At 30.5% G+C, this 26433-nt stretch overlaps 1 protein-coding gene across 3 annotated transcripts; it reads right to left on the bottom strand.

Moving 5' to 3' along the window:
• Window positions 1-1511: 1511 nt before the first annotated feature.
• Window positions 1512-26293, bottom strand: LOC129919936 (glycerol-3-phosphate dehydrogenase, mitochondrial-like). 3 transcript variants are annotated; one of them, XR_008773146.1, is made up of 12 exons: window positions 26146-26293; window positions 17797-17911; window positions 7941-8207; window positions 7749-7861; window positions 7523-7686; window positions 6744-7439; window positions 6270-6682; window positions 6012-6200; window positions 5812-5913; window positions 2594-2689; window positions 1858-1958; window positions 1512-1785 (listed from the first exon to the last, which is right to left on the bottom strand). XR_008773146.1 is itself a non-coding variant. In XM_056001053.1 (11 exons), exons 2-11 carry the CDS (start codon window positions 17896-17898, stop codon window positions 1716-1718), a joined length of 2190 nt encoding a protein of 729 aa, XP_055857028.1. In that variant the 5' UTR covers window positions 17899-17911; window positions 26146-26293; the 3' UTR covers window positions 1512-1715. The 3 variants fall into 3 exon arrangements, 1 of the variants encoding a protein (XP_055857028.1); XR_008773145.1 differs by having other exon boundaries at window positions 1512-1763; XM_056001053.1 differs by lacking the exon at window positions 1858-1958 and having other exon boundaries at window positions 1512-1763.
• Window positions 26294-26433: the final 140 nt, after the last annotated feature.

Below are 26433 nucleotides of genomic sequence, written 5' to 3'. Positions count from 1 at the left end.
ACTTTTGAAGGTTTTGTGTTCTTTGACGCCACAAAAGTGTAAAAAAAAAATTACTCCGGAGTAATTTTAGTACTACGGAGTACCCGAATTTACTCCACATTTTTAGTCAGATTTACACTGATTTGCACACGGACTTGCACACACACTTGTGAATTTGAAGTTTGACATTTTAAAAATTTGTTTAAAAGGTGAAAAATTCGAAAAGTTTTTCTTTCAAACTCTTTTGTTATTAACAAAAACAACCATTATGAATATATTTTCTATTGTATTATATTCCGCCAGATATATTTCTTCTATTTTTTCGTTAATTCTCCACTTTTTCCAAAAATGAAATTGAAAACCGAATAAAGGATTTTTCAGCCAGTGTTCTTCATCAACAAAAAAAAATCCTGTGCCAGATAAAAAAAATCCCATTTTTTTTTCTGCGATGATGGGATATTTTTATTTTACAATTATCAAACTAAAGGTGTGTGTCAATTAGGCTGAAAAAAAACCGATCAGAAGTATAATGAAAAATATACCAAAAGTAAAACTAAGTCCTCTTCTACACGAAGACGCAAAGCGCGAGACGCACATAAGAGCAAGGGAGAAATAAAGTTCGAAAAAAAGGAAAGGAAATCTCTACCGTGAGTCTCCGGTAAAAAAATTTGTGACTCTTTTTGACGTTTCTCTTTGATCTTGTTCTTTATTTGCTGTTCTGCTCTACTTTATTTCGTCGTCATACGAAAACAAGAACAAAATAAAACCAAAGAAAATAGCTGTCAAATTTGCGTCTTCAAAAAAACATTACGTGTAGAGCGCGCGACGCACCGAAACGAAAATCAAAAGCAAATTCGAAGATAATTTCTGCGCCTTGCGTCTTCGTGTAGAAGCAGACTTATCAACGAACGCTTATTATGCTTCATATGTTATTAATATTAATTTTTTTTTTTTTTCAATTCATAAATTTTTTTCCCTAGGCCTGTTATCACTATTTTTTTCAAGGAAATTATCCATTTTTGCCTTGTCACACACACAATTACAAAAAAAAAATTACTCTCATTATGTTCTTTCACTCCAGAAAAAGGAGTAAACATTTAGAGTACTCCTTCATAGAGTGAAAGAAAACGACATTAATTACAGAGGCTGGAACAAAAGTAATTTTATAAAAAAATTGATCACCATTTTGCTAGAAATAAAATAAACGAGCCATGTTTTCATGAAAAGTTTGTTTGAAGATAAAAAATTTATGACTCTTAGGCCCAGGTTTTCAATGCCAGATTAAAAGATCTTTTAAGTTTAATAATATTAGCTAAAAAGGATGGTACCTTCACAATATGACATTACTTTTGTCCCATACTGTATAAAGTTAAATATTGTTTGTTTTAAATTTTCTATGATTTTCGGATCAGGTATTGTGTGTACTTACCAATTCAAAATCATCAAATATCCATAATAATCTTATAATTGAAACAAACAACTTTACTTTAACAAAAGTAGAACTATTTTCTTTTTTTTTATTTTATATTAGGTACACAATAGAACAAAAAATAAAAATGTTAATTAGGTACAGTTAAGGAGAAACAAAATAACATAATTTACAAATAAAATTATAATAAAATAATAAGGGGAATAATAATTATTACTTCAATAAAATTGTTGGTTATACAAAGGTTATACGGCAGGTAGATCATGTTATTTACATCACATATGTAGACATATGTTAGTTTGGTCATTTAAACTTTAGGACTCGCCGGTTTTAAGTATCTAGCAGCTGCTTCCGCCTAAATAGGAGAAAAATATTTACTGTTAGAACAAAACATATACATTCTTTCTAAATCAATGATACACAATATTTCAAAATATTATCTTTCTCACTTGTGATTCGAAGTGTGATTCGAAGTGGAGTTGAGAAGATTACACGCAGCAAGATGAAAAATATAAAGCAATTTTAACGCCCGCTGTTACTTATAAAAGCCCTGTATGAAAAATGATTTATTTTGAAAATAACATCTATTTCGTCAAACTAATAAGTCTCTCTCGGGATTAAAAAAAAAAAATAGGATCCAAAGTTATAGAACTCACTGAGAATATATTTATTACTGGAACGGGCGAGAGTAAAACTTTCGCTGGAAACTTTCAAAGTTTTTTTTTGACTTGTTTAACGTTTTATTAGTTGCGGATAACGTATTAGAATGACGATATATAATTTACAAAAATGTATATAACCCAATCTTCTCTTTTCTTATAAAGAATTAAGAATGGCCCAAAATGATGAGTAGGTATAATAATAATAATGGTAAAAAAATTGATGAAAATATTATAACCCATAATGCATGCACACACATCGAAGATTTGAAACAAATGAAATATTGCAAATTATTTCAAACCAATAAATATATGAATATGTTTATTGCTTTTTTCTTTAAATAATTTTGCGCTTTTTTTAATAATTTAATATAAATTAATTCTAATTCTTAGGGTAAAAAAATGTGAAAGAACACGGTGTAAAGTATACAACGATCAAAATAGATGTTAACTAGTTTTTTACAAAAAAACAAATGTGTTTAGACTTTTACAGACCACCACCAGAGCGGTCAACGCTTATTTTTACTTTGAGGTTATCGGCTTCGTGTTTTTGTTCCTCCAGTTCGGCCATTCTTGCAAATCTTGAGTACGCCACATTTCCGGTTTTGATAGCAGACATCATCTAAAAGTAATATTTTCAAATGACTTGAATTAAATTTGTAAAGTTTTTTATTATTAAATTAATTAATCCCTAATTTATTCGAAATCCATTAAATTTAAAGATGCCTTTTAAAATAGAAAATTTTAACCCCTTTAAGCTCCGTGTGACATTTCTGTTAAAAACCTAAAAAGGTCCCACAAAAGTCGTACAACTTCACGGTATTCACCGTTCTCGAAATCACGAAACAAATTGTCACCATTAAAAATTAAATTCATTTTCTTCAAAAAAAAAAAAAAAAAAAAAAAAAATTACAAAATGTAGAGATCTGACAGAAGAGAAAATGCCAAAATCAGAACAAAAATCAATTTAGTCAAAATTTACCTATTTGAAAAGACACCAAATCTCAAAATTGGTTGAAATTTTTAGGTTTCAACAATTACGAAGTCCTAAGTAAAACTCTATACCAATTTGACAGGGCACATGACCAAGACCAACTCAACTATTTGAAAGGTTTTAGAATCGGCCAAACAATGTTATAACGTCTGTTTGATCGTATACTTTCTAAATGAACAATCTGCAATCAGATTTATCTATGTATAATAAAAAAAAGTTACACATACGCCCCAGTGACCCTTTAAGTTGCTTCTACTTTAATCACTTACTTAGTAAACAAGCAGTGCCGGATTAACCATGTCATGGGCCCCTAGGCAAAATAATTCTTGGGCCCTTTTCCGATGCTTTTTCAATATCATAAGCTATTTTTAAGTTAGGTTAGAAATGTGTGCAGGTAACTTACTAGAGACTAATCAGATATAATCTGGTGTCCTATCATGTCATTTTATAAATGTAAACTAAAAGTTTTGAAATAACTATAATAAATATTGCAGTGATACCTCAACAAAAAAATTTTAGCAACTTGATGGTTCACAGATAATTTTTATTAACTATAAGTTATTAGAAAATATCTTAGACTCAAAAGGTATAAGTAGGTATACCTATGCCGACTTTTCAGGAGTCGATTTTAGCCACATGATATGTCTCACGGCTAAAGTCGACTAGGACTCTAGTATGGGGATTGTCACTTTAGTCGCGTACGGCTTACGTTCACACAACTCGACTGACGCCGAAAAGCTTCGCCGCACGGCGAAAATCGACTCTTTATAAGTCGGCATTACGGTTTCATTATAAAACTGGAAAGAGAAATCATACGAAAAAGTTTCAATTTTGATTTTATTATTATAGCCAAGGAAAATTACTCAAAATATGAGGCATGAAATCACATTTTTCAAAATTTTTTTCATGGAATGTGTTTCGCTGGTTGTCCTTATCATAAAAATTAATTTGTTTGGCTGACAGGAGGTCGGGACCATAAACAAAAAATACCAAGACTGGAAAATTTCGTACGTCTTTCCCCCCGAAACCCTTTTGTGTACAGTGCTGTCTGTGAATATATGTGAAAGCCACCACGTTGGTAAATGACGTTAACATGCACACATTTATAGATTCACGACATTCACCACACATTTGACACGAACACAACGATAGGTTCACGACATTCACCACACCTCGCAGCTTGTAGGCAAACGTCAGTTGACCGCGGAGTTTCCAGTCTTGGTATTTTTTGTTTATGGTCGGGACCAGCCGCCATCTTGGAAAAGAGATTGGTATCGTTTTTATTGAATATTGTTGTTCAAATAAACAAAAAATTACAAAGGTAAGATTTATTAAATATAAAATTATCCTAAAAAATGATATACAAACCAATTACGTGAGTTGATTAAATAAAATTTTATAATTTTCATACTACCCCAACAAACGTCGTCAGATATATGAAAAAATTCCATTTTGCTCCTACCTTGCGAGACAAACCCGCACCTTGACCAACTATACAATTTTATTTAATTAACTCACGGAATTGGTTTTTATATTATTTTTTAGATAATTTTATTGTTAATAAATCTTACCTTTGTCATTTTTTGTTAAAATTAACAACAATATAGCTATTCAATATAAACGATACCAATTTCTTTTCCAAAATCTTCGTGTAGAAGCAGACGTTAGAAATCATCAAACTTCTGTAGATTCTTAAGCTACAATACAAGTTGGGAACGTTTATTGGACAATTTTATCTAATATTATTTTGAGTAACTTCTCTGCATGCACAATCTCAGATTTTTCTGACATATCCTCTGAATGCAACATGAAGAGCTTGAATGGCACCATCTCGTTGCTAAACTCTGGTTCGATGTCGTTGGAAAATATTCGAATAGACCAGTAGGTAATAATAATGTTTTTTTTAAGAAGAGATTTACAGTTTAAATATTAAGGGTGAAGCACATGGGAAGAAGTAGTTTTTCTTTAATTTGTTGTATAAATATGATGAATTTTGATTTTAAATGTTGTAAAAAGAACTTTTGGTATTTAAACGTGGTATATTTTGAGCTGACTGTTTTCCTATTTTCTGGGTTGATTTTCCATTTTTTCCTAATCAAAAATACCGAAAAAATACAAATGTAATGCTGATTTTTATTGAAGGTCCAACTCCAAGAAATTTTTGTTGTTTCGTAGTCAGGGCGAGGGGCCCCTAGCTGAAGTGGGGCCCCTAGGCAGCTGCCTAGTTTGCCTTGAGGCTAATCCGGCACTGTAAACAAGTCTACTTTTGATACCGATTTAGTGATTTTGAAATTTATATAGCTGTTGCTGGTAGTGTTGAAATTTTGCAAATGGGGTCCTTAGATCTCAATAAAAATAAATAAACAATAAAGAAACTGGGTCAAAGTATAAAATTAAATAAGTTGTAATATACTTAAATCCTCTGTTTGCACACGGGTGTGAATTTGGCTGGACAAATTTTAAAAATAAAAAAAGGTATTGGCAAAACATTATCATTAAATGGTGCCAACATATGTTTTAAGAATTGTGAATACAATATTCGAGTTCTTCGGAAAATTCTACGTAAATTTCATATTAAAATAAAATATTAAAACCGAAAAAAGTTATAGCGACAGAAAAAAATTTCGATTTAAATTTTCCAGGGTTTAAAAATTGAAATAAATATTTCATTCTTATTTGCACCTTGCCTTATAGAATGACCTCGTAAAATTAACAAAACAAAATCGGTTTATATTTATTAATTAAATTACCTGTAAGTATTCATCAAGTTCAACTTGTCCATTCATATTTGTGTCGATTTCGCGAAGAATTTCATGCAATTGTTCTCCTGATACTTCAGCTTCTCCGAAACTCTATAAAAAAAGGTTTGTTTTAAGTTTAAGTTGTTTTGTTTAGATAACTTTTTGTATCACAGTTAAATTGTTTAATGCAACAACTATCAAAAGTTTACCTTCATAGCACGACGAATATCTGTGATGGAAACGTATCCCTTGTTATCTTTGTCAATCAACTTGAAACGCTTAACGTACAACTTCTGTTCTTCATCGGAAAGCTTAATTTGGATCTTATCCTTTGATTGTCTGTTAACATGTTGTCCCATTTCATTTGCAAGAAAATCGACAGCTCGTTTCATTTCAGCCTATTTGTTACAATAAAAATAAATATTTATCAATCAATTTATCAAAGAAAAATCAATTGAAATATTTACTTGTTTTTGGTCCTTTGACCATTTAAGTTCCTCAGCCATAATGTCAATAATAACAGGTAAAGCTTCTTGGGCAGCTTGAACATTCAAAAAGGCCAAACGAAGTCTCCTAGCAATCATGTCCACAGCATTGCAAGCGTATTCACGAATACCATAACGGATTTCGGCATCAATGTAGGGGAATTCAGGATGAATTTTGTTACCAATAATAGGCCATCTTTTGCCAGTCAACGAAGCCATCTTTGAAACAGCAAAGGCTCGATCACCATAAGATTTGGCCAAATGTTGGGCAACTTCACATTCCAAGCCAAAATCTTGCACCAACCGAATGTACATGGTTGGTGTCCAACCTTGTCCACCCTCAATTTTTAAGTACGATGTAACAGCTTCAGCTCTTTCCGGTTTTAAGTTACATGCTGAAATTAAAGTTTTTTTTTAGAACCTTCAAAAGTTTAAAATCTGTATATAAATATTTACCTTTGATAGCTGCATCAAGTGTATGCTCTGCCATTGCTCTGTATGTTGTCCATTTGCCACCAGCAATGGTCACCAGCTTTGAGGGGCTTACGTGTACAATATGATTTCTAGCCAGTGATTGAGTATCTTCCTTGTTTGGATCTGAAACTAGTGGACGAATTCCACTCCAAGCTGAGAGGACATCACCTCGCCTAACTTCAACATCAGCGTTAAGATAATTTTTGATTTCTCTTAAAATAAATTGAATTTCGTCTTCGGTGGGACTGGGATTGTGCGTAATTTCGCAAGGTAAATCTGTTGTTCCGGCAATTGTTTGTCTTTGCCATGGTAGGAAGAAAATAACTCTACCATCTGAGGTACTTGGATCTAACAGTCCCATCTGGTCGGGACTGTAATAGCCAGGGAGTACAATGTGTACTCCTGAACTTGGGCAACATATGGTCTTGACAGTGGGGTCATCCATTTTACGAATGGAATCGGTAAATGGACCAGTTGCATTGATGATGCATTTGGCTTTAACGGTGAATTTCTTGCCTGATATGTGATCGATGAGTTCGGCACCGCATAAAACCTGATTTCCGCTAGCATCAGGTTGTTTTAGAAGTTTTAATACTTCGACATGGTTACAAACGACTGCACCATGTCGAGCAGCTGTAAGAGCTACAGCAAGAGCCATTCTTGCATCATCTTGCTGACCTGAAAAATTTTAAAATTAAAAAAATAAGTAAAATACAAAATTTATCTATCATTTAAAAATAATTCAGTAAAAAAAAACTCACCATCATAATAAACAATAGCTCCACATAATTTATCTTTTTTCAACATGGGGAAAAGTTCCAAGGCATCTTTTTTGGAAAGATAATATGAGCTTTTAACGTTTCTGTCACCAGCAACAAAATCGTAAGCTTTTATTCCAACCCAGAAATATGGAACCTGCCACCATCTATAAAGTTAAATACAAGCTTTGTTATTTAAAAATAAATTTTCTTGTTTCTTTAAAATTACTGGTAAACTGGAAGCATAATAGGAAGTGGATGAGCCAAATGAGGAGCGGATTCTAGCATAGACGCTCTCTCTGCCAAGGCTTCTTTCACCATTCGATACTGTTCGTAATCTAACTATTTAAAATAAAATTACATTTTATTATAACAAATATTCAGAAAAGGTTAATAAGGGCCAGTAGAAGATTATACTTACTCCAAGGATAGCTTTTTGTAAATATCTAACACCTCCATGGATAAGTTTCGTTGATCTGGATGAAGTACCACTCGCAAAATCGTCCGCCTCAACAAGTGCAGTTTTCAAACCTCTCGTCACAGAATCTAGTGCACATCCAGCTCCAGTTGCACCTCCACCAATAATAAGTACATCGTATTCTTCACCACTTTGAATTGATTTGATTTGTTCACTACGTGGTGGAAGTGTGCGTTTGCGTTTTGGTGGGACAACTGCAGCATTGTCAACCTGAAATATGAAACATTTATGAATAAATCAAGAGTTCACACTTAACAAAAAAAATTAATAAAAAAAAGCTTGAAATGTTGATTGACTATTATAATTGTTTAGATATAATATACAGTGATATACAGATATATTTATACTGTACACAAACAAAAAGATAAAAAAAAACTTTTAAAAAGTACGCATACGCCATAGTGTACACCTTTTTAATTAATCCAATGATCATGTGTTTAGTTTTAATATAAAATATTAAGATTTTCAAGTGATGCAATTGAAAAACCATGTCGTGACAATGATAGCAAATGGGAAAAAGTGGGTTCGAAAATACAGGTAAAGTGGGTGATTTCATTTTACTTAAACAAAGTTTAAAAAAACTGGAAAGGAAAAGTTTCTTAGAAAAGAATGGTATACAAAATATGTGATTCATTTATTGTATAGTAATGTTATTCATTTCTTAAATAGCACAGAAGGAGGAGTATAGATACTAATTATTGACTTCAAGGCCATGAAATGTGGATTTTTTTTAAACAAAAAGAAATTTTTTTTGAGATGACAGAAAAAATATTTCAAATATAATTTTCATTGTTTTTTTTTTTACAAATTACGGATTTAATACTCAGGGCCGTCTTTAACTAGCCTGGGGCCCTTGGGCAGACAAGAATTTGGGGCCCTTTTGGCTGGTTAAAAAGGAGTGCCAATATATCGTTCCATATAAAGTATGTACCTTTTGGGTTTGGGACATCAATCTATGTCACTGCCAATAATTGTACTCTTTATACTGTCAATAAATTATACCCCGTATAAGTTTCAGTTTGAAAAATTGCTTAAAACTTTTCAATCATAAAATACGAGAGCAATCATTGTCAATCATCAAATACGAGAGCAATTCGCAACTCAAAGTGAAAAAAAGGTTTGGGGGTGCCAACTGCCAACCATTGAAGAATGTAGATAATGGAAGAGAATTTGTTGTTTTTATTATAAATAAATGAGGCTATTAGAACAATACATAATGGCGTAAGCCATAAAATTCAGTTTTCACCCACAAGAGATTTTAGATCAGGTTTTTTTAAAACAACTATTTTTTGAGTGCCACATCTATTTTTGAGTGTAGCAATCAGCAAAAATCTATTTTTGTATAAAAAAAATATATATTAAGAGACCAATTTGTTATGAAAAACTCTCTTTTCAAAAAAAAAGTGGGTTATCTACGCCACTATTGTTCTCATAGGTCATAGCCTAAAATAAGCTTTCAGTGGAAAAAAAAAGATATTTTTCTTGTTTTTTAAAAATATTATATTATTATATTTTGGAAAAATGAATTTGGGTTTGTTCGTTTGGATTAAAAATTTTGTCCGCATACAACGCCACATAATTTGTTTTCTTTTGAAACATATATTTTCCGTATAGGTGTAAAAAAACTTTTTTTAATTGTTTGTTTGCCATATAAAAACGACAAAAATGTTTTGCGAATAAATGTGTGACAGAAATTTTCGTTCCTTCGGGGCCCCCCTGAAAATGGGAGCCCTGGGCACGGGCCCCGTGTACCCTTATGGTGAAGACGGCATTGTTAATACTTCTAGCCGTGTTTTTTCTTCAACTCATAAGTTAACCATTTTAAATTTAAAAATGGTAGTTATTTAGTTTCAGAAAAACATACTGTGTGAGTTACACAAAAATAAATATGTAGGGGGAAGTGGTCACCCTTCGTACAGTTGTTACTTATTTTTTTTTAGTTATTTATCTATACTCACTCCTGCTTCGAGCAAATGGACTTTATTTGTAATATGTATATTATTACACTTTACAAACAATTTTACGCTTCTAAGTCAAAGGCTTAAATAGTTATAGCCATTTTACTGGGATTAGATTTTTGTACGAATCCTCCCCACCCGTGGGGTACCTTCGTATAGCACATGGGGTACATTCGTACAGGATATTAAAAACGTTAATTTGACTTACTTTTGATTTGTCAAATGCCAAATATGCGTTTTAAAACATGTAATTACTTAATAATTTATTAATTAATTGAACTTGACACATTGTTAATTCTAATTCTGCTTTAACAAAACAAAAATGTCAACATATTTTACTCAGACTTTGTTTATATAAGGAAAGCATGAGATCTTAGCATTTTTTTTTTAAATAAAGAAATTAATTTTGACTCCACGAGTAAAAATAGAAATTGAATTTTTAAAGAAAAATATTCTTGGCCGCCGCATCACAGCCGCACTAGCACCTGCGGTCGGTGGTGCTGCGCAATAGAAATTTTGTGATCATGGTGCGGACGTGGTGCGGTGGTCAAAAGGCCGTGAGGCGGCGGTGCTGCATTTTTACTGAGGTCATTTAAATATAATAAAAATAAATAAATTCTTCTTTAACAAAAACAGAAAAAAAAGCAAATAAAATACTTAATTTTTCACGCCATGATTCTGAAACAAATTATTATTTACTTAAAAATAGCTATCTTAAGCTGCGTTCCTTTGGAAATATATATACTTTTTAGTACTTAAAACTACTTTGATCTACTTTGCTATACTGAAAAAGTAGTTCAAAGCAGCTTTAAGTACTAAAAAGTAGATAAATATTTCCAAAGGAACGCAGCTTTAATTGACTATAGAATGCGAAAAACTAATTTTAAAGGTTTAAATTTCACTCTGCTCAGGAAAATTTAATGGGGAGCATACGTAACCGTACGAATGTGCCCATGTACCATGTTTGACTGTACGAATGCTCCCCAAGCTGTACATAATGCAGAAAAACCGATTTTTGAAAAAATGTACTGAGATTTTGCAATATTTATAATTAAAACAAATTTAACACTTTAATCAACAATTCTTCATTACTGTTTAGCCAAAAACATACTTAACTTAATCACAATATGACATCAAACGTACCTATATAAAAAAAATTACTCAGAGCACTAAAAAACAATAAAAGTCTTGTGGCGACCGAATCTGTTGCACTTAGGATTCAAAATTTATCTAGCAGCTCGGCGCCTACTATTTCTATGCACACTAGTAAGCACGTGTTTGAATACCGTTTAATTTTTGTTTTATGCTCACTGTACGAAGGGTGACCGTGTACAAAGGGTAACCACTTCCCCCTACATTAAAACAGGGTCGAAATGCAGTTGGATGTTGATACTCGCAAGGGGCCCATCAAAATGGGACACTAAATTGAAATTTAGATGAAGAACGCTTTCAAGAACCATTCTCCTTTTAAAACAACAGACAAAAAAAAAAAGACAAATCAAATCATGGTTTATATTTATAAATAATTTTTTTTTGATTATTTTATATTTCATGTACTTTTATATTACATTTTTATGGTTGTATTTATTAAGAATCTTTGATTCTTATCAGTTCTTTAATTTTCTAATTCTACCCTTTGAACCAAACTTTAATTATATTTGCTTGTTTTAAAACCGTAGAGTCAAATCCTGTAAACAAGATCACAAAAATTACTACCTCAGTGAATATTTTGAAGGTGTATTTATAGAAATTAAGAAAAAAAAAATAAATGCCTCACACAAAAAATAGCTTCACTTAGCATTTATTTAAAAGGATGAGTTGTTTTTCTAAGAAAAAAAAACTTAGCTTTTGCGAACATTTTTTCCAGGTTTTCCTAGGCTACAAAACCAATTGTAGTCCAGTCAAATTATATTTGGTTGTATGGAGGTCTGAGAAATAATTCGCAACTGCAATTCGTACCTAAAATATGAAAGTACACTAGTACAGGAACTAAACCCCCCATTTTCCGAACAAATGTCTGGACGACTTTGGCCGCCATTTTGTTTTGAACAGTTTTGCGACTATCGCTTGTAGTTCGGCTAGTTTTGGTGTTAGAGAAAAATGTTATGAGACAAACTTGTAGTAAATTTTATTTCCCACAAAATATATTTTATAACTTTTTACTCTAAAACCCACCATTTAGGAATTATAATGATTTACGTAAAATGCTATGCTCACTTTTTTTTTTATATGCACCATAACTTTTTATTTTAAACTTTTGTCAAAAAATTGTTGTTATAAAAATTGAAGAACTATTAATTAACTATGTTTTTCTCATATAAGGTTTTTTTCTCCGACGTACCGTTCCCTCACTAGAACGAAAAATCAATAAAAAAAATTAGAAAAAACAGGGTGAGGGGAGAGCACGATAACTATGGCGCTGAGATTTGATAACTGTATTTTGTAGAAGGGTTCAATACAAGTATTTTTTACTTTGGGAGGGGGGGTCTATCTAACCCTGTTTAGGCGGGAGGGGAAATTTTCTAAAAAACAACCTAATATTTAAAAAAAATATTAAAAAACAACGGCAACACTAAGAGTTATGAAGGATATTTTTTTCAAAAGCCACAATTAAACGCTTTATTTTAATTTTTAAATAGTGTTTTTAAAATTAATAGTTTTTGAAATAATCGATCTCAAAGTTAAAATTAGCGAAACAAATTAAAAAAAAAAACACATTCAATACTATTTTTGTCATGACCATTAATTTCAATACAAATTAACTATTACAATAAAACTACCTTCGCTGATTTTCTAAGCCTTCTTGTTTTTGAGAAAATTGAAAAATGAAACAAAAAAAAAAACAGATTAACAATTTTTTATTTTGTTTTGCTGTATTGATAACTTTGGTACTAACAATATCATAAACAAAAAAGATCTTATGTATTTATTATATAGAGTTAGTTGAGAGCTTTATGCGTTAAAAAAAAAAAAACATTTTACGCTCACCACAGAGATGCTGAGAACTCGCAAAGCAGGGCAGGCAAGGTACTTTTAAGTTAAAAAACTGTTGACATTGGCGCCTACCTGACGACTTTTCGTACCCTAAGTGGAGCAGAAAATTGCCAACTTTTTTGTTGATGGCCAAAGTTATCAAAATAGCAAAAAAAAAAAAATAAGTGAACATCTGATAAAAAAGTATTTTTTTTTTTAATTTTCTCAAAAACTAGAAGTCATGAAATATACGGTTTTCAGTGTTTGACAGAAAATCAGCCAAGGTAGTTTTATTGTACCTAATAGTAAATTTTGTATTGAAATTAATGGTCATGACAAAAATAGTATTGAATGTTTTTTTTTTTTAATTTGTTTCGCTAATTTTAACTTTGAGATCGATTATTTCAAAAACTATTAATTTTAAAAACACTATTTAAAAATTAAAATAAAGCGTTTAATTGTGGCTTTTGAAAAAAATATCTTTCATAACTCTTAGTGTTGCCGTTGTTTTTTAATATTTTTTTTAAATATTAGGTTGTTTTTTAGAAAATTTCCCCTCCCGCCTAAACAGGGTTAGATAGACCCCCCCTCCCAAAGTAAAAAATACTTGTATTGAACCCTTCTACAAAATACAGTTATCAAATCTCAGCGCCATAGTTATCGTGCTCTCCCCTCACCCTGTTTTTTCTAATTTTTTTTATTGATTTTTCGTTCTAGTGAGGGAACGGTACGTCGGAGAAAAAAACCTTATATGAGAAAAACATAGTTAATTAATAGTTCTTCAATTTTTATAACAACAATTTTTTGATAAAAGTTTAAAATAAAAAGTTATGGTGCATATAAAAAAAAAGTGAGCATAGCATTTTACGAAAATCATTATAATTCCTAAATGGTGGGTTTTAGAGTAAAAAGTTATAAAATATATTTTGTGGGAAATAAAATTTACTACAAGTTTGTCTCATAACATTTTTCTCTAACACCAAAACTAGCCGAACTACAAGCGATAGTCGCAAAACTGTTCAAAACAAAATGGCGGCCAAAGTCGTCCAGACATTTGTTCGGAAAATGGGGGGTTTAGTTCCTGTACTAGTGTACTTTCATATTTTAGGTACGAATTGCAGTTGCGAATTATTTCTCAGCAAAAGTATAACTTGACTGGACTATTGAGCAAGTATTTCCATAGATAAAGACTTTAAATAACATTCAATCTAGGTCAAAAAAAAGGTAAGCCTTATAATGAATTCTAACAGGCTAAGAGTATCTTTGAACCTCCCAGCTGGACCGTAAAAATCGCGACTTGCCAACATGGGATTTATCTAGACTTTTTAAATAAGTAATCGAAAACCCAAATACATATTTTTACCAATATTTTAGTCTATAAGCATCCATTCTAAGGTTGAATCCTAATTTCACTAGACTATTAATAATAAAAAAAAAACTATGCATTGAACATTAATCATGTTAAACATTTACGATGAGTTTGTTTTCATAGAAATAGAAAAAGATAATGAAGTTAATTTTGACGGGGAGTGTTGTATAAAAGGTTTCGTATTCCAAAGATTTTACTGCAGACAGCTGTCCTAGGGCGTAGAGAACTTTTACTGTTTGCTGAATTTTGCTTTACAGTTCAGAAAATCATTCATAGTGCTTTTGGTCCTTTATGCCCTATGTTGAGGCTCATAATTATAGGCCGTATGTTTTTTTAGAGATCTTTCGTATTGAAGTTTTTGACAAATTTATCTATCGTTTTAAAAAGAGAATTCCATTTCCTATTACTCCTCTATGCTCCGTTCTCCCTTATATCTATGTATTTCTATTATTTACCGATCCGAGAAATTTCAAATTAAAAATTTCATTTCATTTCATTTATTTCATTTTTTCGCTTTATAGAATAAAGAGACAATAGTCACAAAAAAAATAAACTGCAATGCATATTCGGAAATTGTTAACATGACAACAAGATGAGAACGAATTTAATGTCGAAATTAAATTTGAGTTATTTAAATGAATTAACAAAATAGATATACATATTTAAACATATAATTTATTTTAAACTGTACAATTGGTATTATTCTTAATTGTTTTGGCGGTAAAAAGCACTCTTTTCACTGTGTTTGTTAGTTGATTTTTATTGACATATGTATGTATGTAGGTGTGTGTGTTTTTTTTTTTTGGCAAAGATAATCTGCTGTGCAGTTGGAATTCAATTTTTTTTACAAATTAAATACGCAGCTGCCGATAAAAGCAGAAATTGAATCCACCTGCGGATAAGATTTTATAACAAAGTATTTTAGTTTCTTGTTTTATTTATATTTGTGCGTGAATATTATACATCTTTATCATAGCCGTAGCTAGGATTTCCTTTCGGGGAGGGTTAGCTTAGACCGACCAAATTTTTGTTTACATATTTTTACATGCGAGCGTTAGCGAGCAAACAAATTTTTTATAAGCTTTCCTAGCCCTTATACAAAAAACTATTTCGTAAAACACTAGATACAGTCAAAGGTTTAAACAGCAATAAAATGAAAGATTGACTTTTCTCTTACTGATGCTTTGTTTCTATAAAAAGTATCTAGAAATAAACAAAAATTAATGTTCTTTTTCTCTTAGGCTGTTTGTTTATTGGGTTAAATATTCAGCCAAAGAAAAATGTTTGACATCCACACAACATGTGATGAATATTTAATGGATACATTTTAGACGTGGCTTAAAAGTTTTCTTAAGCTGCAAAATTACAATTTCAAACTCCCAAAACGCGTTGTGGTTTGAGTTTTATGTTTCGTCAACGTTCATGAATTATTTTTTCAAATTTATTTGTTTATTTTGAACATTTATTTACATACACAAAACCCCTTTTATCAAAAATGTATTCTCTGAAGATACAAATTTAGTCTGCACCCCAGAACAGGATAAAACTTTAACAGCAGAAATTTTATTTTTTGACCTTAGTGTCTATATCCTTGGCTAAATATTTAACTCAATTCACACACGGCCTTAATATCGAATTCAGATTGAAATCTTCCACCTCAACTAATTTTTTTTTTATTAAATGTCTATGTAAGATAAATTGTATATCACGTAAGTATATGATTTAGAAAAATCGAATTTTTAACCCTTATTTAGGAAGTTCTGAAAAAATCAAAAAAAAAATAGTTTACTTTAACGCCATTTAAGATTTAAATATTCGTTTAAAAATGAAAGTTTCAAATATTAAGGCTGAAGGAAGAATTTTTTTTAGCATTTCGTTTCTTGTTTATATTCAGCTGTTTCGACGCAAGCCCTAACATATTATTTAGTATAGAGCTATAAGCATGACATTCCCAAGAAAAAAACAAAATGAACCCTTCTAGCAAAAACAAATTGTTTAAAAAGAAGAGACACTCAATTTATGTTTATCCACTTTTGTGTATACGACTTATACATAGTTACCAATTAGATATTAGAGGGTTGAAAATTCCATGCAAATCGGAATTTTATGTAAAAAAAATCCTTTTTTCAGATATTTTATTTGGAAAAGTCTTAAATAGTTATTTTCGATTTAGGTATACCTTACTAAAATATGAAATCAATCCATCATTATGTTGTACATTATAAAAGTATGTGGTTCGTATTTGTTCATATTTTATCATCATTTTCTAAAAAAAATTTCGGGGGGGGGGGGTAAAACCCTGTAACCCCTCCCCTAAATACGGCTATGATCTTTATTGATTACACTGCACAACAAAATTAAAGTTTTTGTATGATGAATAAACCAAACAATACTTTTCCAAAGGTTTTTGATGTGATGAGCTCAAATCCGAATTCAGAAATATTCTAAATAAAATGCAAAAACACCTGTTTCTGAAGTTATGCTGCAATGTGAGGGATTTTTTTTCAACACTCTTTTTGAAGGTTTGTATAAGAATTGCTTTTCTTCTTTAAAATTCTGTTTAAATCTTTGCGATATCTTTTTTATATTCCGAGATATTTTAATTTGAAGTTAGTGCAGTTTGAAATAACGTTATTGATAAAATAAGCCAAAACACACGTACTTAAACTTAAGATATCTCGGATAATAAAACAGATATCGGAAAGATTTAAACAGATTTTCAAAGAAGAAAAACAGTTTTTATAGAACTCGTTAAAAATTATGTTGAAATAAGGTATCACACATCAAAGCATAACCTCAAAAACAGAAAAAACACGTTTTTTTCGCAAATTCTAACGGCAATATTTCAAGAACTAAGATTGATAGAATATTTCTGGCTTCATATTCGAGTTAAACACACCAAAAACTATTGCAAAAGTATAGTTTGGTTTATTCATAATAAAAATAGTAAAATTTTGTGGACCAGAGCTATCAGCCAAAAAACGTATTTTTGCATTTTCTAATGGAAATATTTCAAAAACTAGAGCTGATAGAATATTTCTGAAACCAGATTCGAGTTCAGCACACCAAAAACCCTTGGAAAAGTATTGTATAGTTTATTCATCCAAAACCTTGTTGTGCATAGTGTTATTGATAATGTTTTACAATTTTTTTTTTGGAACAGCTGTCAGCTGTAATTTGTAAACAATGTAAAAGTACCAACTTTAAAGTATAATTTACACTCCAAGAAATTATAGTTAAATTCAAGACTCCTATTTTAAATAGCAGTTTATTGACTATTTAAATATTCACAAATTAACTATTTTATTAAAATTGACTATTAAATAGTTAACTTGGAGAATATGAGTACCTACTTCAATTGACTATTAAAATAGTCAAAAATAACTATTTTTTAACCATCCCGATATTAACTATTTTTTTCTGTGAGTGCACGAATGCTTTTTTTTTGGAGGGAGCTAAAATATATTTGGTAAGTTATTGTAGTAATAAATAAAATTACCTTGATAACTGGACTTCTTCGTTCAAGCGCCCAAACGGATAAAGCTGCTCCAACACATGCTCCTACTGTTGTAACACCTGCTTGGCATAATCTGGAATACATCTTCTTTTATCTGCTGTAAGATAGAAACAAAAATTTATTTAAAGATAGATTTTTAATTTATTAATTAATTAATAAGTTTCTATCATCTCACTAATGAAACTCCTTTTATATTTAGGAAACACATTTTTAAGTTTTAATTTTTTTTTTTTTTGAAATCTTATTCTTTTTTAATTAAACTTCAATAAAATAAATGATATAGTGGAGTCAAATTAGCTTTATACCTCGGAATCCAGCGAAAGTCGATGAATCTGTGAAACTAGTATAGGGCTGTATTATTAAGGGTCAAATAAGAAAGTTAAAAAAGAAAATTTCACCGCTCTCGATTACAACAGTTTTATGGACCGTTTACTGTCATTCTGTATGAAAGCGTGTGTTCAATCGGAATTGCTGCCTCATTTTAGACTTTGCTCAAACTTTGTAGGGATGTTCTCTAGGACTGTAAGGAAGCAAATCCATTATGATTTTATTTTAAGTTGTGTGGTTTCCCCGCTGCCAGCATTTGAACTTTTGCAAAACGTCATTTTCATGTTACTATAGTTTGGCGTCTATTGAAGATATCAAGTTAATTTTAGATTTATTTTGTTGAAAAATATATATATTTAATATTTGGTAAGTATAAGCCTCCTACATATAATAGCCAAGGCTCTGGAGCCAGTCAAAAACCATGAAAAATCAGTTAAATTGCCAGTTTTTCAAAAATTGTTTTTAATTCAGGGATAATTATTACGTAATTTTTTAAAATTTTTAAAAAAAATTACTATTCTTAAGCTTTGAAATGCCGTTTCAAACAAAAAGATATCTTCAATAGACGCAAAACTATAGTAACATGAAACTGACGTTTTCCAAAAGTTCGAAAGCGGGTAGCGGGGAAACCACGCAACTTAAAATTAAATCATAATGGATTTGCTTCCTTACAGTCATAGAGAACATCCCTACAGAGTTTGAGCAGAATCTAACATGAGACAGCAATTCCGATTGAACGCTTTCGTACGGAATGACAGTAAACGGTCCATAAAAACAGTTGTAATCGAGAGCGGTGACATTTTTTGTTTAAACTTTTTTATTTGACCCTTTAATAATGCAACCCTATACTAATTTACAGATTCATCGACTTTCCCTGGATTCCGAGATTTGACATATTTTATGCTTAATTTGACTCGACTAATACTCAAAAAAATAAAAAAAAATATAATAACTCTGAATATTAGCTTGATTGGCATTCTTTTTCGGTAAATATAATTGCTCTAATTTATCTATACAACCAGTTGTGTATACAAAGACTGAGTATGATTTTTGACAAAATTTCAATACTGACCTATACCATGCTATAAAGATCAAAGATAGAAACTAATATCGTTGAACTCAGATTTTAATAAATAATAATCATATTTCTTTTCTAATAGGTAATCTTTTTATTTTATTACTATCTACATGAGTAGGTATATATTTTCTAAATATACTCAACTGACTATATAGTTATCTCGAAAAATTCATTGATCGATCGAAATTAAAACAAATTTGTCTGGATTACTTGCGTGAATTCTTATCATGTGTATAGAGCACTCTGCCACTGACCTTGTTGATATCATGAGTGAATGAAACTTATAGAACGTGATCGTTGATAGCAAACAAAAATTAATATTGTTGCGTAATATCTTTAATAGCTTCACCGTTCTGATTCTGTCTGTTATTTGTGTGCATCGTGTTATTTGATACATCTTAACAATTTGCTTTAAACCGGTTTTGGGATTTGACTGGTATTAAGATGATATAAGGTATAATGACAAAAACGGATTATACCTTTTGTAATGACGTTAATGAAGCATTTTATTCAGGGGTAGTTAAGTACCTTAGAATAATTCATGTGAGAAACAACAAATCTAACCTCTTAAAAACAAAGAAATTAAATGTTTTGATAAGTTTTCGTAAACAATTTTTGAAGAATTCAACATTAACTTCTGAACTTTTGGGGTCTTAAGGGCGATTTTGTTCACTATTGCTCAACTTGAAGCAAGAGTTGACTTTAACTCGAGAGTTAAAACAAAAGTTGAGAATCTATTTTGTTCACTGTTTTTTTCTTAACTCTCGAGTTTGAAAAACAAAAGTTGGCCAACTTCCAGTTTCAAAAATATCCTTGGAATATTTGTGACAACTAATACAAAATCTGACAATTTTAAGTCTGAAATGCAAACAAAATGTCAAATTTGAGTAAATAATAAATAATGTCATGAATTATTTCATTTTTTTTCTAAGAAAAAATGATTATATACAAATCGATTTGTTTTCAAATGTTTGTGTGTATGTATTTCTGCAGTTGGAAAATATTCAGAACCTTAATATAAAATGCAACAATCAGTAATTTGTGTAAACGAAAGTGGAAATATAAGTATTTGTCTTTTGATAATATGTGAAATCTTCTTATAAAACCCATTTCGTTTATTATATGTACTTCAGTCCAATTTGCTATTAATAAATATTATTTGGAAAATTTTGGCTCAATTTAATTTTTTCTCAATAAATAAAATAAAAAACATGACATTTTCATCCAAACTCTCAAGTTTGCTTACTCAACTTCTACAATTTCCGGAAGTTAAGAAAACTGAAAGTTAATAAACTCTCGAGCTGAAAATCGAAAGTTAGAAACGTCAACTTTCAGTGAACAAAAGCAAATTGGGAAGTTGAAGATAAAAATCCTCAAGTTATGTTCAACTTCGAGTGAACAAAATGGCCCTAAAGACGGTTGTATGACTTACAGTTACGTTCAGTGACATTTAATTGCGTTTCCTTTTAATGGCCGGGTTCAACGCACCATCTGAACTTAATTTCAGATTTTTTTTTTTGACGTTAAACGCAAAAAATCATTTGAATTTCAGGTGGCATTAACGAAGAATCTACTTTTTTTCTTTACTTGGATTGACTTTAAAAAAAGAACATTTATTTTTCTAGGATAATAAAAATAGTTCAAGTGATTGTAAAAAAAAGAGTTATTTATTAATATTTTCAGTGAGATCACTTCAGTACCTATTTGTAAAAATTATTTTGTTGGATTCATAAAATCCCTTTCTGCTATCGACTTATGTATTTTTAATTTTGCTTTGGTCCCCAACTTCATTAAGTTTTTTTTTTATTTTCTCATTTATTTTCATTATTCCATTTCTGCACATAAACATGCGGAGGAAGAACAAAAAATTATAATAATTACATATGAATTGTTATATCATATCAACAAATAACAATTACACCTCAACAAATGTCCAAACACAAAAGAAATATAAACAAATCCATATATAACTTGTATTAAAATCACAAAGTTCAATTTTGGTGTGTAGCACATTTAATACGTTTACCAACTTCACCAACACAAACACACCCATCTGAATTTTCAGATAAAAATTTCCACTTGAAAATCGTAACTAAATGTCAAAAAACGTAACTAAATGCCACCTAGCTTTTTATGACATCTGACCAATCAGAGTCTCCAAAAATTCAGATCATAAGTTCAGCGTTCAGGTGACCTGCGTTGAATGCAGGGAATTTAACCTGGGAATTTCCATCTGTTAGTTCAGATAAAGATGGTAGTGGTGGGAAAATGCTAAAAGGTCTAAGAAATGCGTACTCTATCCGCTGTTTGTTCACAATTTGGTTATTTTATTTTTATTAATTGAGGATCGGAAAAATTTCCGCTCCGACGGATATTTCGCTAGGGCCGATTATTATCGCGCACTCCAATGGGTTTATAACCACCTTTCAAATGTTGTACAAAACATACAGTGTGCGCAAGTTAGGAAAATAGGAGGGGATGAAAGAGGAGATACCAGTGCACATTGGTTTTAAAGTTTGATTTAACTTTGCGCACGCATTATTCACAGCAACTCAAATAAAACTGCATTTTATTTTTTTTTTTTTCTCAAATAACTCAAATACCAAAAAATGAACTTTGAACTGCACTGCAAGAGAAAGATCGTGCGTACTAGTCGTGAATTTTATTTCTCTTTGCCACCTACACATTTTATCTAGACACATCAGCACATTGTTTTCTGTTTTTGTATTTGCATTAGCAATAGTCTAGATGCACGAGATGACTATTTTTAAATCCTGGCCAGCTCATTTTCAGCAAGGCAACTCTATACTACTCGATGATGTTAATATTACTTCTCTTAACCCAGACCTCTACGATGATATGAAGTGGCAACCCTAAATCGTTTTGCATAATTTCAACTTTTAGAACAATTTTTAATGTAGAATTTAAAAGAGGGAAGATTGAAAAATGGATGGATCTTATACTTTTTTTTTGAACCTTTTCATGAACCTTTTCTTTTAATTAAAGAAGTTTACACATGAGTTACGAAGCGAAATAAAAATAAAACAAGTTTTTTTTTTATGTTCAAAAAATGTTTAAAAATAGATATTTGATAGTTTTCTCACTTTTTATACTAGAATACCTGTTTTTATTTATTTTTTATTTATTTTTTTACATGCGAATTTCGGAATAGATAAGTAAATAATAATAAATATTGATTAAAAAAAATAATTATTATATTATTATAATTTAAGACTTTATTATTTTTTAAAATATACGATCTTGCAATATAAAGGGTTAAATGGGAAAATAATCTTTATTATTAGTGTGCAATTCCTCTCAACCATTTAAAAAAAATTGAGGTTTTAATAGGTATTTGCTTCTCTGAGCCCAAATGATTAAAATCTATGGAATTAATGTTTTTATGAGAATAATATTGAAGATAGAAATTCAAGCTTGTTAATTAAATGTGTTTTGCCTTGAAAATTGGCAAAAACAAATATTTATTTTATGAATAGTGATAGCAAAATAGCTATCACAAAAAAGTCATAAAAATGTGATCACATCAATCACGGTACACAGAACAAATATATTTTGTATGACTGTCAATTATTTTAGATGATGTTCCGATCTTGTTTATGAGTTCGAATAAAAGTTACCTTTTCGTAGGTGCATCACGTCTATATAACGTGATATGTATCTACCCGAGTATTTTTTGGGTGTTACACAGTGTATAACAGCAATAGGTCAGTTTGATTACTTTTTGTACAGAAATGTGAAATCCGCCAAAATTTAATTAGTGGAGATGAAATTCTATCAGAGAAAGAAAAATTGTCCTTCAGTACCCAAATGCTCTGAAGTTTGAATATAAAAATGGATACTATTTCAATGTATAAGAAATAAATTTGGTTATCTTTTTTTTTGCCAACACAAATAGCGAAATTAAAATTTAAATAAACACTCAATATTAAAACAAAAACATAAAATTTTATTAAACTGGTGTATTTCCAAAAAAACACCTTGACAACTATTTAACTTTCAAACTTTATCTGCTGAAAGTGACGAACCGATATGTTGTTGTCAAGATTAACATTCAGAAAATGCTATTTTACTGTCCAACCAAAATAAAAGAGTAAAGACTGGAAAATTAAAATCTTGTACGCTGCTGATGCAAAACTAAAAATCCCATACAAAATAAGAACGAAATCGTAAACCCTAATAGCTGAAAAATCCCATACAAAAATGGAAATGAAAAATTTCATTCTTCTCTTCGTTCTAGTTCTAGAAAACGTTGTTCGACCAGCTTAATTAATGTCGTTTTCTATTGACTTTTGAGATTTTTGTGTAAAAATTTCAGATTTTCCACTGCAAATAGAATATGAAATCAAGTTTTGTAATTGTGTACGAAATCTGTGCGTATAAAAAAAAATAAAACAACAACAAATGTTCAGACAAATGTCAAACAGAGGAGTGTATGTGAAAGTGCGTGTGTATGCGTGAATCTTGCTAAAAATCCAGATTCTTGAATCTCAGATTCATTTTTTTTAATCTCAAGACGCAAATAGATCATGAAATCTGAGATTTTTCCACTATTCTCCTCTTCAACCCCCCTCCCCCCCCCCTTCAGCTGTCAGATTCACAAATCTCATTCTGATGGCGTTTTTAATTGGCAATCTGGAAGCAAAAAAAGCAATCTGAATGCGTTCAATTGGGCAATACTGACAGTTCTGATTCTGAAAAAAAGAGAATTTTTCTTCTGGTTTTAAAAACAGAATCAGAAGCAGAATCACTCACACATTCATAGATTTAAATGTCAGATGTCACACTTGACCAAAAAACAAAAACAAATGAAATTTGGCGCGAATACACATATATGTGACACATTTCAAACTCAACCAATACATTTACACCAAACTTCAGATTCTTCGGAATAAAAAAAACTGTTCAATTGGGATTCCGAATCGAAGAACAATTCCGGATTGCCAATTAAAAACGCCATGAGATTCGTCAATAAAAAACGACATAAAATTATACCAGATTTTTTTGGAGAAGTCTCCCTCTGCACCTCTTTTTCGCATACACACAATTACAGGGTACAATAATTGTGTTTGGAAAATTGGCATTAGAGCGTATTTTGTTTGTTTATTGTGTTGGAAAATTGACATTTGAGCTTATTGTTTTTGTTATTGCATTATAAGATCCGTTCGCGCACTTTTATTTTGTTTTTATAAACTGCATGACTATGATGTAGGTATATGTAAAAAAACGACTTAAATTTCTTCGAATTCTCAAAATTGTAGGTACTGTATTCCAGAGGACATTATAGGTTTGTTTGTGTTCTTTTTTTGACAAAATATGTGAAATTTGGCAAATTTTAAGGAATGAGAATGAAATCCTCTCAGAAACAAAAACTGTGCAAAATTACTTAAACGCTTTGAAGACAGAAAATTGCTACTTTTTCTCAAGCAAAAACACATTTCATTATTTACTTTTCACTACCAAAACGCTTGCATATTAAAAGAGATATAAGAATTAAATTCAATAAGCTTGAGAACACATTTATACAATAATTAGAATTAAATACACAGAATTTTTCTAAATTGAAGAATATTTTTCAACAATTTTACCACATTGACAACTTTGTTTGTAAACAAATTGTTTTACTACTTTGTTTTTGTAATTTAGTTTTTGACACTACCTACTCATATTTTTGTACGAGGAATTTTTTAGGCTGTAATTAACGAGAAGGGTAAGTTGTTTGTTCTCTCGCAAGCGCTCTCTTTTGCAAAAACTAATTTTCAGATTACCTACGAAAACAGGAATCGGGTTAAAAATGTTGAAGAAGTAGAAATATTTCTATTTTAGGCAGTACACAAACAGACCAAATGTGTGATATATGAAAATAATAAACAGAACAGTTTTCTTAACATTTTATTACGAAAACAAATTTTCAAAATTTCTTTACAAATTTCTACATGAATGATTTTAGGTAGGTAGGAAATGTCGGTAGGTATAGTTTACACAATATGCAAGTCATAAATAATATTCACAATATAACTACATACACAACAGTAATTAATAAAAATAGAAAAAAAAAGAACGTATACACCATAGTGAACACATTAATTTTATTTCACCACAATTTTGCACTAGGCGCAAAAAACAATAATGCCGGCTCTGCCTATTATGATTTCAACAGATTGCTATGTAGGGGTGCGCAAAAAAAGCCAGATAGTTCTGCATACCTGGGTGAACAAAAATTTTATATCTCACAAAATGAAGTAGTTATATGTAGGTAGAAAGGTATTTCTCAAAATACAAAACAAAAAAATACAAAAAAAAACCTTTATGGCCTACACTAACAACATTTCTAATTTTGGATTTGACATTCAACTATCCCCATCAAAAATATTGGAACACTTCCTGGGTCTGGCTGGCACTCTATTGAAACAAATATTTTATCATATCGCAGTCTCTCCACTTTTATCACACGCGTTCATAAATACTTTTCTTTTGAATCATGATTTGCATTTTCTGCAAACTCAAAAGACTCCATTAGGCCGAAAAAAAACTACATTAAATGTAATTTATATTGAAAATTATATAATCAGTTAAATGACATTGTATAGTTAGGTATTTAATAGAATATAAAAAAAAAAAAGAAAAATTCACAATGAGCAGAAAAGTGATTTATCTAGGTATTATACATACATCTTCTCTAGGAGGGAAATAGGGTCAGTGAACCACGACTTATCGTTTAAACTATTTTTGGGTCTCGATAATGAAAATATCAACCGAATCACACCTTTAGCCAAAAACGTATGTTTTTGACTTCAAAAAATAATCATAAAAACGCGTTTGCCTTGAATATTAACTTATAGAGTGTAGAGTATAGAGAGCATCAATAGAAACCGATATGTATGTAATCTTTATAGCTAAGTGCTTACTTTGGCTGCGATAAAGTTTTGTAAACTGCACATGCGAAGTCAAAAAGAAGACTGTCGACTGTCGGTTGGTGTCGGTGTTTAGCACTTCAGTCTCGCAGTGCTTTGCCTCAATTTTTCAGATGAAATCAAAATGTATACATAAATAAGTTTATTTTTTCACAAACATTCGCAATCGCAATACGTTTGTAGATGATGTAATTTACATTGTTATATTTTAATTGTTCTCTTTTTCTAATGATGTGTCTGTAATTGAAAATGAACTATTAAAATATCCTAGAGAAAATGTTC

This window comes from Episyrphus balteatus, chromosome 1, assembly GCF_945859705.1.
Source record: "Episyrphus balteatus chromosome 1, idEpiBalt1.1, whole genome shotgun sequence".
NCBI lineage: Eukaryota > Metazoa > Arthropoda > Insecta > Diptera > Syrphidae > Episyrphus > Episyrphus balteatus.
Note: the sequence above shows the minus strand (reverse complement) of the source record. Positions and strands in the feature narration are given on the sequence as shown.

Bases quoted from the DNA above. Each gene is read 5' to 3' on its own strand.
- LOC129919936 (XM_056001053.1), bottom strand. From the start codon at position 17,898: ATGTATTCCAGATTATGCCAAGCAGGTGTTACAACAGTAGGAGCATGT. The intron at 7,440-7,522 runs GTGAGTTTTTTT...AAAATTTTTCAG, and splicing joins AGCTATTGTTTATTATGATG to GTCAGCAAGATGATGCAAGA. The intron at 6,683-6,743 runs GTAAATATTTAT...CTTTAATTTCAG, and splicing joins ACTTGATGCAGCTATCAAAG to CATGTAACTTAAAACCGGAA.